Here is a 13439-nt window from a genome sequence, read left to right on the forward strand (position 1 = left end):
CACTTCGCTCACCCTTTCCATTATGCCCTCATTTTAAACAGCTGAAGTTCCACCTGACCCATCGATGATACCCGGAACAAAACCCGCACCCGCAGCGCAGCCCCTCCTGCCGGGCTCAGCGCCGATCTCTGCAGTTCTCCAGCCGCTGACCGCTACCCCGCGAAGCCTCGGGCGGAGCCCCCAGCAGCGCGGAGTTCCGTGCCCGTCCGCAGCATCCCGGGGCACGGCGCTGCCGTCGCTGCGGAGTGCCGCCCGCGGCGGGGGGCGGCGCGGAGAAGCGCCGGGCGCGGTGGGGGCCGCTCCCAGAGGACGGGCCGCGGCCGTCGGAGGTGGGCGCTGAGCGGCTGCGGGCGCTCCTCCCGCGCGGTGCCGCCCGGTGCCCGCCATGGCAGAGCGGAGCGCCGAGCCGCTGCCCGCCTGCTTCGCGGGGCTGGGCGCGGGCAGCCCTCGGCCGCGGCAGAAGCGCGGCGGGATGTTCTGCAGCGTGGAGGACGCCTTCGACAACAAGACGTTGGATTTTCCCTCGCTCGGCGGCGGCGGCGGCTGCGGTCGGTCCCGTGGCTCCGCGACCCCGTCCGACGGCAGCAGCAGCCCCGCGCCGCCGCCGCCGCCACGCTCTCCGGGGGCCGCCACCGCGGGTCGAGATGTCGGGACGTCCGACAGCTGCCGGCAGGTGCGTGTGTGTGTGTGTGCGTGGGGCCGGCCGGGGCAGCCCCTCCGCTCTGTCTTGTGCCGTCGGGCAAGCCTCGCGCGGGGGCCTCGGCGGGGCGGCCAGCACGGCACCACCGGGCAGTGCGGGTGCCGGGAACGGAGCTACCGCTCGGGCCGGTTCTGACGGAGCCACCACCGCGGCCGCGGAGCCGCTTCCGACGGCAGCAGCGGGCGCGTGGCCCCGGCGGGCGGGGGGAGCCGGCGGCGGGGGGCGCGCAGGCGCGGGGCCGCGCACGACCGGGCGCGACGCAGACACACGGAACGGCGGAAGATGTCGAACCCGGGCAAGAAGAGCGGCCCTCGTGGCACGGTGAGGGGCTCCGGAGGGGGTGGGGGCGGGCTCACGCCGTCCCGCAGCGGGAGCGGAAGAGCCGGGCTTGGCCGCGCGTCCCGGCTGGGAGCTTTCGGCTCCTTCGGGAGAGCGCTCCGCAGCGCTGGGGTCGTTCGGCCCGAACCGCGACCCCCCGGCCCCGCATCTCGGCTTCGGGCGAGGGGCCCTTCGGTGGCGGCGGCCTCGCGTGACCCGCTGTGACTCGGAGCTCCGGCTCTGCGCCTTTGTCTGCCCGGCGGCCCCGCACACAAAGCCGCGCTCCGCGCACAAAGGCGACGGCTCCGCTCCCCGAAGCGCCCCGAGCCCCGCGATGCCCCGCGCCTCATCCCGCGCCCGAGCGCTGCGGGAGTCCGGCGGAGATCCTCCGCCTGTTGTCGCCGCTCTGTTTGGGAGCGCTCCGCCAACCGGCGCCGGCGCTGCTGCTGTAGGAGGGGATTCCCTGCTCCTATTGCCGGGGCTTCCGAGCAGAAGTGAGGGAAATCTCCAGACAGCGACATTGCCTTTTCTTTTTTCTTTTTTTTTCTTTTTTTTTCTTTTTTATCTTTTATTTTCCCGCCGGCTCACCCCTGCGGTCCCCGCACACATCGCGCTGTCTGAGCGCAGCCGAGCGGATCGGAGCCGCCATCCCGGCCGGGGGCGGGGATTTGCGCCGTGCCCGTGGGGCAGCCGGCACAGCTCCTCGTGATTGATGTTATGGGACGCGCACGAACAATAGCGATGCGATAAATGCGTTTTCCGAAAGGCAGCGCAGTTGCTCGTGGTTCCTCCGTGCGCCGAGGCGGTCCCTTTCCCCGCACCCCGACGTGTTTGCAGGCCGTCCCGCAGCAGCACTCAATGCTGGGGAGGTCGCAGCCCCGTGTGCATCCCTCGCTGTGTTTGTGCCCCCAGCACCGCCCATTGCAGCCTCGCTGATATTCGTTAATATAGCAGAGGGTCGGAAAGGAGCCCTCTAATTATGCTGCAGCTCTCTAATATTTCTGGTTAAAGATCCCATCAGTCTGACAGCAGCGCGCAGCCTTACTTTGAAGGGAGGAAAGGCCTCGAGGCGTTACCACCTCCACCGAGACTGGAAAAGCTAATTATGTCAATAAATTAGCAGGTCAATGAGATGCACTTAGCGGTGCTTGCAGCCCCCAACCCCACATCTCACCGTGAGCAGCATCCACGGGAAGAAATCCTACATTTGTTTTTTGTCCACTTAGAGCGAGCAGCTTCTGATCAAGGGCGGAAAGATCGTCAACGACGACCAGTCTTTCTATGCCGACGTGTATGTGGAGGATGGCTTGATAAAGTAAGTGAAGTTCTGTAATGTCGCTGCCAGGCCGATCCCAGTGCTGTTTAATTTTTACAAAGTTTCTGTCCACGGGGCTGGGCTGGATGTTCATCTGAATGCTGTGTTCAGACAGATTGGAGAGAACCTGGCTGTTCCCAGCGGGGTGAGGACGGTGGATGCCTACGGGCAGCTGGTGGTGCCGGGCGGCATCGATGTGCACACGCGGCTGCAGATGGCTGTGATGGGGATGGCCTCTGCTGATGACTTCTACCAAGGCACGAGGGCAGCCCTGGCAGGAGGAACCACGATGATAAGTAAGATGGGCAGCGCTGAGCTGGGCACTGTGCAGGCCTTTGTCATGGCTTTGTTCTCCTAGCAGAGAAATGTTCATTTTTTCTGTAGTAACCAAAGCATTAAAAAGCAAAGTAGAATGCATGATGTGCTTCTCAATAACCTCCTTTTGTAATACATGTATATTGAACACGCTTAGCTGTTCCTGCTTCACCTCATAGAACCACAGAACCATTAACGCTGGAAAAGCCTTCTGAGAGCCCCCCACCCCACAGTCCCACTGCCCACGTCCCTCAGTGCCACATCCCTGCAGCTCTGAACACCTCTGTGGACAGGGACTGCCCACCCCTGGGCAGCTGTGCCAGCGCCCGGCTGCTCTCTGGAGAACAAATTGTTCCTAATACCCAACTTGAATCTCATGACAATAGAATAGAAGAAAACGTTAATCACCATTTCATATATTTTTAATAGCTATACAGCTATATTTATAAATTTATCAGCTCTATGAGTGCGGGATCCACTTTGTTACATATGTCAGTTTTGATTTCTATTTGTTCTTGTTCTGATCCCAAAGCCCACAGCAGCACTTGCCTGAAGGGAACTCAGCAAGCCCTGCCCCAGCTCCGTGCATCCATCCATCCACCCGTGGTGTGGAGTTGCCCCATCCCTGCAGACAGCCCAGGCAGGGATGGGCTCTGAGCACTGTCAGAGCTGTGGCTGTCCCTGCTCACTGCAGGGGGTGGCCTTTGGAGGTCCCTTCCAACTCAAATGGTTCTGTGATTCCATGTATATGGATTCCTATTGGGGTGTCTCCTTGGGGCGGTGGCTGCGCTGACCCCAGGAGCTCCTGCAGCCACACACAGCTGTGCCCAGGCAGCCCCCCAGCACCCTGTGGTGTCTTTCAGTGGACCACGTGCTGCCCGAGGCTGGGACCAGCCTGCTGGCTGCCTACGAGCAGTGGCGGCAGCGTGCTGACAGCAGGGCCTGCTGCGACTACGGGCTGCACATCGACATCCCCCGCTGGCACGAGGGCCTGCAGGAGGAGCTGGAGGCGCTGGTGAAGGACAAGGGTAAGGGTCTGGGTTCTGACTTAAAGAAACTATTCAAACACAAACGTTGGAGGCTGGGCTCGCGGAATGAGGTGAAGCGTTGGGCTTTTCCCGGAGATGTCCTTTGTGTTCTAATTCCTGCACGCTCTAAGCATCCCTTGGATGCAGCCCAGGGAGGTGCTGGCCAGGCGTCAGGAATTTGTGCCTTCCATTAATTCTTAATGCTGAGTTTGGAGCTGCATTTTGCTTTCAGATATGCTAATGCAAAGCTAAATGACTTCAGTGTAATTTGCAGTCTTGCAAGCAAGGCCTTAATTGGTCATTTAACATAAAAATTTGCAGTGAATCTCGTATTAAAATGCAGAGCAGCTGAGTAATGGACCATTTGGAGCTGAAAACATATTTTTCATATATACCTTCTCATGAAATACAGCTTGTTTGTGGTTTGATTGTAGTTTGGAATTAGTTGTTGCCTTTATCCATGTAAAACACGTTGGCAATTCTCAGGCTTTGACTCTGCTCCATGAATCGTGCTCTGCGTTCGATAGGAACAATAGGAATTGTGTGCAGTGCTGTGTGCAGAGCACAGTGTGCCTGTTTCCTCTATTGAAATAGTGTACTGAGTAATAGTGCTGAGAAATAGGAGAGGCCCGTGTTGGTTTGCTCTCAGCTGAGCCCACGCAGAGCTCAGCCATGCCAGGCTCTGAGCTCTGAGCTGTGGCAATCACTGCTCTTCTCGTTTTCTCTTCCCAAGGTGTGAACTCCTTCCTGGTTTTTATGGCCTACAAGGACAGACTTCAGTGCACTGACGCCCAGGTAGTGCAGACAGCTGCTGTGCAGTGGAAGCAGTGACCCCCAGTGAGCAGAATCCATCGTTGGTCTGATATTGGGCACCCGTTCTCTCTTGGCAGATGTATGAAATATTCTGCATTATTCGAGACCTGGGGGCCATAGCCCAAGTGCATGCTGAAAATGGAGACATCATTGAGGAGGTACTGTGCTGACGTTCATTCAGACTGAAGGCTGGTGGGAGTAATTTGGTGTGAGGCAAAACGCTGACTTAGCAGATGGGCCGTAGTGTCTGAGAGGAGGTGCCAGCATGCTTTGAGTGCTCATTTGATGCTGCAGAATCAATAGGAATATGTCCAAGTGAGACAGAGGAGCAGCTCTGGGCACTGTTGCTTCATAAAGACAATCAGTGTGCACTTTGCAGTGCATGCTGTCTGCTGGCATCACCTGGGTTGTTCAGTGTCAGGTTGTTTCTGACAGAAAGCTCACTGCATGGGCTGGCCTTGCTGCAGCAGGGCAGCCTCTGGTTGCTCGTTGCGCATTAACTGAGATGTGAAGAGGCTGGGGGCTGTGGCTGTCCCTGCATCCCACCCCTTCTCCCTCCTGCCCACACGCACCTGGTGGAGGGATTTGGCCTCCAGGACAATCTGCTTACCAAAGCTTTGGAGGGACGGGGCTGATAGGAAATCCTGTTGTGGCAGGAACAAGCAGGGGGATCTGGGGCCCTTGGTAATATCAGCAGCATCCTCCCAGTTCCACACACTCACCTGGGTTTCATCACAGAAATCTGCTAGTAGTTCCCAACAAGAGCTCTGAGGGGCTCCCTGAAGGCTGCCTGCCCACCCTCAGTGCTGTTTATTCCTCTGTTTATCTTGTATAGAACTGCTGTGTAGCCAGGTGTCTCCACTACTTGAGAAAGCTGAAGAGTTGTGTGTTATCTCAGTGATCTGCTTTACAGCTGATAATATGTATCACCAAAACCAACAGTCAGTACCTTATTTGCTATTGCAAGCTATTCATTATCTTCCTTTTTCCCATTAGAAAAGGAAGTGCTAGGCAAACACTGCGAATGGGTGCTGCACAGCAGAATTAGACATGCAATTCCTTGAAGCTTACATTCAGAAAGCAGAATCCTGATCCTTGAAATTGGTTTATTTGAACCAAGAGGTTGGAGGGTCATTGCCACCCCGTGTTCTGTGGTGTCACATCGTTGTACTCCTCATTGCTGTCAGCCCTGGCTGCTCCTAGCACGGTGTCTGTGTCCCACTCTGCTTCAGACCGACTGCTTTCATTCATCTTTGTCCCCATAGGAGCAGAAGAGGCTGCTGGACATTGGGATCACTGGGCCAGAGGGGCACGTCCTGAGCCGCCCCGAGGAGGTAATGCTGCCCACATTTCCAAAGAACTCGTGGTTCCTGGGGGCTGCGAGGAGATGCCCCGTGCCTCTGTTTTTGTGTCTGCAGGTCGAAGCAGAGGCCGTGTACCGTGCGATTACAATAGCAAAACAAGCCAACTGCCCCTTGTACATCACAAAAATAATGAGCAAAAGTGCAGCGGATGTGGTAGCTCAAGCAAAGAGAAAAGGTAAAGCTCTGTGTCACGTCTGCATGCTCCGTGAGCCCATTCACATACATCCAGGAATGCCACTCTAGCTGCAGAGCCTAAGAGCTCATTATCACCCCAGTTCTCTCTCTAAGGGTGCTAACTCTTGGTGTTGGCTGTTCCTCACCATGTGCCAGAGCTCACTGCTCTGAGCTGCACGCAGAAGATGTGATGTACTTGAAACCTTGACACCTGAATCCCAGCAGATACAGCTGAAAAAAGAACAGAAAACAACTCCTAGTCATTTATCGTTGTCATTTATCATGAGCTAAATGAAAAGTGGAACTGGAGCAAACTAAATTCAAACCAGGGAGTGGTGGGAGAGCCAGCTGTGCACCTGCAGGGAGTGAGGAGCAGAGCGGTGTGCTGAGAGAGCAGCAGTGCATGGCCACCATCAGCACCAGCTGGGTACAGATAATAGAATCACAGAACCATTAATGCTGGAAAAGCCCTCTGAGACCCCCACCCCCCCCACAGTCCCACTGCCCACGTCCCTCAGTGCCACATTCCCGCAGATGAACACCTCCAGGGATGGGGACTGCCCACCTCTGGACAGCTGTGCCAGCGCCTGGCCGCTCTCTTTTTCCCAATACCCAACCCAAGGCTGCAGAGCAAGTTGCAGCTGGAAATGTATGTTTTTCTGAGGATGCATTCACAGCGTGCTACTTCCCAGACATCCGAGGTAATCAGAGGTTTTAGTCTGAGTTTAAAAAGCTGTAGTGCCCAGAACACCGGAGAGAAATGAAAGCGGCACGGTGAGCAGCGAGCGTGCTGTGAATGGAGGCTGAGGGCTCCCAGCACTGCGCTGACGCTGCTCTGCAGGCACTGTGGTGTACGGTGAGCCCATCACTGCCAGCCTGGGTGCCGACGGCTCGCACTACTGGAGCAAGAACTGGGCCAAGGCTGCGGCCTTCGTCACCTCACCCCCGCTCAGCCCCGACCCCACCACGCCGGAGCGCCTCTCCTCCCTGCTGTCCTGGTGAGTGCAGCCCGGGGCTCGCAGCCTGTGTGGGGATGTGGGCAGTGCTGGGGGCGTCGTAAGGCTGGGGGGTGGTCACAGCACAGCCTGTGCATCCACTGAGCTCCAGGGTGTTGATGTCAGATGAGGGGTTTTATCAGGAGCAGCACTGGGTGTTCATGAGGTTTGAAATCTGAACTGTAAGTACTGGGGGATGGTGCATGTGGGGTCGGTTGTTATCCCTGTGTCAGCACGAGCATCTCTGTGCACAGACACAACACCGACAGCCCTGCAGACGCAGGGATGGGTAAACAGGAAGGCATCTGTGTGTGCTCCACTGCAGCCAGGATGCAGCAGTGACCCTTTGGGGCTGGCTGCAGCCATGTGCAGTGCACATCCACACAGCACTGCGTAACCTGCAGTCTGTTATGGGACTGAGATGTGCTTGTTGGGTTGGACTGTATCCTTCCTTTTTGAAAGGTACTTTGGAGGTGCATCAGGATGTTTTTTCTTAGAACCATCTTCATATTAGAAGGGCTTGAGGTTCAAAGGGAAGGTACAGAGATCGAGATACTGAATAAATAGAAATAACAGCCAGTTTAGGAGAAAAGAGCAAAGGTGCTCATGAGGCTACGGCTGCTGCTACTGTGAGATTCCAGTGCTTAGTCTCTGTGAGTGAATAGAGGGCAGTACCTCTGTGTACCTCTTCACTTGACTTCCAGTGGGACGTAGGGGTCTAAGCCGCCTGCCTGTGAGCCTGCATTGATGAGATCAGTGTATATCGTACAATCACAGAACAGCTCGGGGTAGGGAAACCCTCCAAGATCCCCAAGTTCAACCCCAGCCTGCCCACACCGTGCACAGCGCCCACATCCCTCAGTCAGAGCTCAGGGCCGGGGGCTGTTGTGACACACAGCTCCCAGTGAGGCTCCCCAGCACGCAGCTCTGCAGGAAGGGCAGCTTTGCTGAGGAGCCCATTCAGAGCTGCTGTCTCTGCAGTGTCCTCTGACCGTGTCTCTTCCTGGGTGCAGCGGGGACCTGCAGGTGGCAGGCAGTGCTCACTGCACGTTCACCACCGCCCAGAAGGCCGTAGGGAAGGACAACTTCACCCTCATCCCCGAGGGGACGAATGGCATCGAGGAGCGGATGGCCATAATCTGGGAGAAGTGTGTGGTAGGTGCAGAAATACATAACCTGATTCCTTCCGAGTTGTGAATGCGAGTGGATGGGAGCGGCGCTCAAATCGGATGATGTCAGATCTCTCATTAATTCACATGAGCCCTGCAGTGTGACACTGTCTAGACGGCTCCTTCAAAAGAGCTCTGCGATGGAGGAGATGTGACACTGAGTGCCTTCAAAGCCTCTTCAAAGGCTGCAGTGGGGGAGCAGCCCCCCGCGCTGTGACTTGCAGTCAGGAGACAGCTCTCAGTGATGGCTGGAAGGGCTGAGATGCTGCTCTTTGCTGGAGCTCACAGGGGGGCTGGGGATGGAGCATTGCCACTGCTGCCCTGCACTGAGCGCAGTGCTCAGCCCTGGGCCGCTGCCCCCAGGAGCATCCCTGGGTCACAGTCTGAAGGAGGCTTTGTTCTTGAGATGAGTACCACTTATCTTAAGATAATTTGAGAGAATTAAGATATTTAGGGCAATTAATTCTTAGGTTCACTTCTTGTTTTTCTGTATTGAGATATCCTTAGCCGTCTCTGGTGGATGTGAGACTCCCGTACAGGGAACTTGAGCCTGCAAAGGAAGCCCTTCTCAGAGACCTTTCCCAGTGCAGAAAGCAAACCTTCTAGTGCACCCTTAGCTTCCAGGGATGATTTGGTTGCGGTGGGACTGCTGTGCTGTCCTGTGTTGAACAGCCCTTCCCTCCTCCTGCTGCTCAGGTCTCAGGGAAGATGGATGAGAACGATTTCGTGGCAGTGACCAGCACAAACGCTGCCAAAATCTTTAACTGCTACCCCAGGAAGGGGCGAATTGCGGTGGGCTCTGACGCAGACTTGGTCTTGTGGAACCCCAAGGCTACAAAAATCATCTCAGCGAAAACCCACAACTTGGTAAGGTATCTTTTTAATTATTTTCCTGAGCTGATTTTACAGATGGAAAGGAGCGGCAAAGCAGTTTATTTCTTCAGATCAAAAAGATGAGGGCATTGGCCATGTGAGTGGAGGAGCAGGTGGAAAACCTTGCATTTCCTTTGTAAAATGCAAAATGTGTTGTTTGCTGCACTGCTGGGCAGCTGGGACTGGGCTGAGCCCAGTGACTGAGCCACGATGCCTTGCTGCCAGAACACAGAGCTTACATGGGTTGTGCTCACTGCAGAGCAGAGAAATTAAGGGCTGACCTCGTTCTGAGTATTAAACATCCTGGTTTGTTTCTTCCAGAATGTGGAGTACAACATATTTGAAGGCATGGAGTGTCATGGGGCTCCTGCTGTGGTCATCAGTCAGGGGAAAGTTGTTCTTGAGGACGGGAACCTGTTTGTCACCGAGGGCTCAGGTCGCTTCATTCCCAGAAAGACGTTCCCTGATTTTGTTTATAAAAGAATAAAGGCGAGGAACAGGGTAAGGAGAACTTCATTTGCAGTAATTACATCCTCTGCATTATTGCACTGTGGTCCCTGTTCTGCTCTGAGCGCTCGGGTGCAGCAGGAAGGAGAGCTGTGCTGATGGAATGTTATGCTGTGACACCCTGGTCAGTGTCATGGCAGGTACTGCTTACAATGCCTGCTTCAGTAGTGCAGCTGATCATACAGGCATTAGTATTATTCAACTATTACAAAGTTACAGAGCAAAAACACAACTTCTACCAACTCTGTTTGTTCTGGAGGTAGGAAGGAAGAATTTGGCTCTGCTTCTGTTGGAAATGGTGTTGCTGTATTACCACTCTGCAACTTGGCTGCTGCCTGCGACTGGTGGAGTGGTCGTAGTTACTGGAAATAACAGCAGCCCTTCCCAGTGTGCCAGCACAGCTCTCCTGGGAGACACAAAGATGTGCAAATGCATAGAATGCCCCTTAATGACTGCACCTTCCTCCCTTTTTCCTTGTGTTATTTCAGACCTTTTCATTATGCGCTGAAGAGCAAAACTCAAAACCCCAGGCACACCAACAGCACTGGCTGCTGCAGCAGTGCTCGCTCTGTGCACCTCTGTCCGTGCTGCAGTGCGCTCAGTGCAGGCAGTGGTGGCACAGCCCCCCAGCACCTCCATGCTGTGTTGTGCAGGGCTGGCAGTCAGGCTGTGTTTGTGTCAGTGGTGAAAGGAGACGCCCGGTGCCACTGCTTTGTCACAAAGGACAGACAGAGCTTGCTAAATAGAAACGTCCTGAAGGTCCCCGGTCTCCCAGCTAGATGAAAATTGAGTGTCAGAGCCGGCGGCTGGTGATTCGTTTGTTAAGTTAATTCACTTGGGCAGCCTCACTGGGCACATTGCAAACAACCAGACAGCCGTCCCGTGTCTCCTGGTCTGTGGTTCAACCAGAGCTTCGGGAAAAAGCCAGGGTCAAAAGGAGCACAGCAAGATGCTGCTCAGAGCACTGTCTGCATGAGATAGGGGTTGGGATGAAGGTGATGTACCAGAAACCTTGCTGTGGAAAATGCTGTGTGCTTGTGGAGAACCCATCAGGCCCTGTGCTTTTAACTTGAAACCCTGCTCTTCTCATCTGCAAACCCTTTGTGTGCTGACCCTTTGGTTCTCAAATGGCTGTCAGTCATCAATCTGCTCTGCTGTGGAGACAACGCAGCCTTAAGCAGGACTGTGATGCATACTGGTACTGGGGCCATTGCTCCGCTCTGGCTTTGGCTCCTGATGCCCAAGAATACAGAGGTTGGTAGAACGCGGCACTGTGCTGCTCTGGCTGAGGTGTGTGCCTGTGGGATGCTCCCCCTGTGCTGCCCATTGCCTACCAGCAGCCTGGAGCCGTGTGCTGTGTCTGCTGCATGTGAAGGGAGAGGGGCTGGGGTGGGATGGAGCCTTGTGGGGGAGGGAGGGGATGGCCCACAGTGCCCAGGCTCACACCTCACACCCACATCCCTCCCGCAGCTGGCAGAGGTGCACGGTGTCCCACGGGGGCTGTATGACGGCCCGGTCCATGATGTTGTCCTCAGCACCAAAGCTGTGCCCACCATCGCGGCCTCCAGGATTGCAGGCTGTGCCAGCAAAGTGCCCGCCGTGCCCGTGCGCAACCTGCACCAGTCGGGGTTCAGCCTGTCGGGTAGGTGTGGGCAGGGCTCAGTGCGGATGTGTTTGTTTGTGCTGCTCCAGGGCTGAGTCACGCAGCTCTGTGCCCAGGAAGGAGCACTGATGCTGCCTCCGCCATCCTGTGCAGCCTCCTCACCTCCACCCCATCTTCCCTCTTCTCACACAAAGCCATTCCCCCTTCTCCTGCTGTCAGACCGTGCCTCTTTTAGAAGCCCCCTTAAAATACCACTTACAGTACTATGCTAACGCAGCATCCAAATGGATTTAGAGGGAGACGTGGGCTGTTTTCCCAAAGGCCTTATGGCTGCATACTGATGCTCTGCTCTGCTCTCCCCAGGCTCTCAGGCTGATGACCACGTTGCCCGGCGCACAGCCCAGAAAATCATGGCGCCCCCGGGCGGGCGCTCCAACATCACCTCCCTGTCCTGATGCTGCTCCCATGGTGCTGGTGTGAAGGGCACGGCTGGTTCCCTCCAGCTCAGGGTGGAAGCGAGGTGGGCCCTGGGCACCTGATGAACCTTCTTCTCTTAGGTAGAAAGTAGACAAAGCCCACCCAGAGGTAGCTCACCCACCTGTGTCCCCCAGTCCCTAGAGCTCCTGCTCTGTGTCTCTTACCTGGATCCTCAGAGCCCTTAGCATATGCATGCCCACACCTAGAGGTACATTTGATGTGTGTTCAGCAGTGCTGCTCGCTGCTCTGTGCCCAGGAAGGCCATGACAGTTTGTCTGGTGTTCATTCCTTTCTATCCCCATGGCTGCCCTTCTCTAAGGACTGTTAACTGATGAGCCCTGCCACAGTGCTGCGTGCTGGCAGCTGGCCCTGTGCTGGGGCTGTGCACAGGGGCTGCACGCCAGGCTGCTGTAGGCACGCTTTTTTAAAGGGTTATTTATATGGTTTTTCAAGTACTGAGTGTCAGTGAAGTCTTACAGCCAGTAAGAGACCCAGCTGAAGGCTGCTTGCATATGGCAGGCTCTTTTATAAAATCTGTGCGAGGCAGTTTGTTACATTGAAAGGTATGTACAGATAAGGTGAACCTCTGCCACAAATCTATGCATGTCCCTCTGCCCCCTGCCTCGCAGTTGGTTTTCTGTTCCTTGCATTGAATAAACTTTGTTGGAAATCCTGAAGTGATGGAAGCAGCTGACCTGCGTCACTTTGTGTTCATACCTCACCTTGCCACGTGCACTGGTTTGTAGAACAGCTGTGCCGGTCTGTGCTGTGTCTGTGGCTGTGCAGCTGCTGTGAGCTGAGCTGGGCTGCAGCTGTGTGCCTGAGCCCAAACACAGGGACCAGAGGCAGATGGGGTGTCTGGATCAAGCGTATATACTCAGATATATTTAAACAAATGACTTAATTTTGTTTAATGTCTCTCTTTTTTTTTTGCCTGCAAATGCAACAAGGCTATTGAAGATCCATTTACTTTCTTTGCAAGCAGCCGTTTTGCTTACATCTAAATAAAAGCATTTTTGAAAACTGCAGAAGCAATTCATAGGGAAAGCACTCACTCGAACTCATATCCCTCACCTGCACAATGCTGAAACCACAGCCAGCAAGAGCAAGGGCAGCAGTTACCCCAGCACAGGATGCCCCAGCCTTGCACAAGCTCCACACAGCTGTTCTTAACAAGGGAGTGCTGCAATCTGTGGCAGCTGGGCTCATTCATTTCAGGGTACCTGGGCATGGGCCCACCCCTCCCTTCTGCTCTCCCTGGCACAGCTGTGGGCAGCCCCTCTGCAGGAGGGACCTGGGGGAGCTGAAGCAGCACTGGCATGGGGCTACCTGGCCTTGGAAAGGGGCAGCAAGTTTAGAACCCTGCGCTTGTCTCAGCAAGATGTCTGAGCCCTGTCGTGAAGATCATCCATCTGCCAGTGTGTGCCTGCAGGGAGCAGCCCTGCCCGCAGCACTCAGCCTGCACAGCCCTAATTCCCTCTGACAGCACCGCAGGCTCTGGGTCAGACGCTGGCTCAGCCAGGCAGAGGGGAGCAGCTGAGTGCCATCACTGTGCCTGGCACTGCAGGACAGGAGGACAGGGACACCTGTCTGACCCTGGGAAAGGCCCACAGGTGCGGTTTGCAGCCACTGAGGAGCAGCAATCCTGGCCCCTAAACCTTTGCATTAAGCACCACAACAGCATTCCTGCAGCTCACCTCATTACCTTGCAGTGGGATGGACGGAGCATCCTGCGGTCCCGGGATGTCAGGCTGTGTTTCCAAGGAGCTTTCAGCATCTTGATGCATC

General features: G+C 55.6%; 1 protein-coding gene across 3 annotated transcripts; it reads left to right on the plus strand.

Moving 5' to 3' along the window:
* The first annotated feature begins 336 nt into the window (after positions 1-336).
* DPYSL4 (dihydropyrimidinase like 4) lies at positions 337-12624 on the plus strand. 3 transcript variants are annotated; one of them, XM_031597292.2, is made up of 14 exons: positions 351-673; positions 2245-2333; positions 2445-2629; positions 3512-3676; positions 4410-4471; positions 4567-4647; positions 5755-5823; positions 5908-6028; positions 6869-7025; positions 8036-8177; positions 8888-9058; positions 9386-9565; positions 11042-11213; positions 11538-12624. In XM_031597292.2, the coding sequence occupies exons 1-14, from the start codon at positions 386-388 to the stop codon at positions 11627-11629; spliced, it is 1974 nt and encodes a 657-aa protein (XP_031453152.2). In that variant the 5' UTR covers positions 351-385; the 3' UTR covers positions 11630-12624. The 3 variants fall into 3 exon arrangements, with proteins under 3 accessions (XP_090001822.1, XP_031453152.2, XP_031453153.1); XM_031597293.2 differs by lacking the exon at positions 351-673 and adding an exon at positions 938-1021 and having other exon boundaries at positions 11538-12621; XM_090145696.1 differs by lacking the exons at positions 11042-11213; positions 11538-12624 and adding an exon at positions 10060-10328 and having other exon boundaries at positions 337-673.
* Positions 12625-13439: the final 815 nt, after the last annotated feature.

The sequence above is a fragment of the Phasianus colchicus genome, chromosome 8 (assembly GCF_987193195.1).
Source record: "Phasianus colchicus chromosome 8, bPhaCol1.hap1.1, whole genome shotgun sequence".
NCBI classification, from domain to species: Eukaryota; Metazoa; Chordata; class Aves; order Galliformes; family Phasianidae; genus Phasianus; species Phasianus colchicus.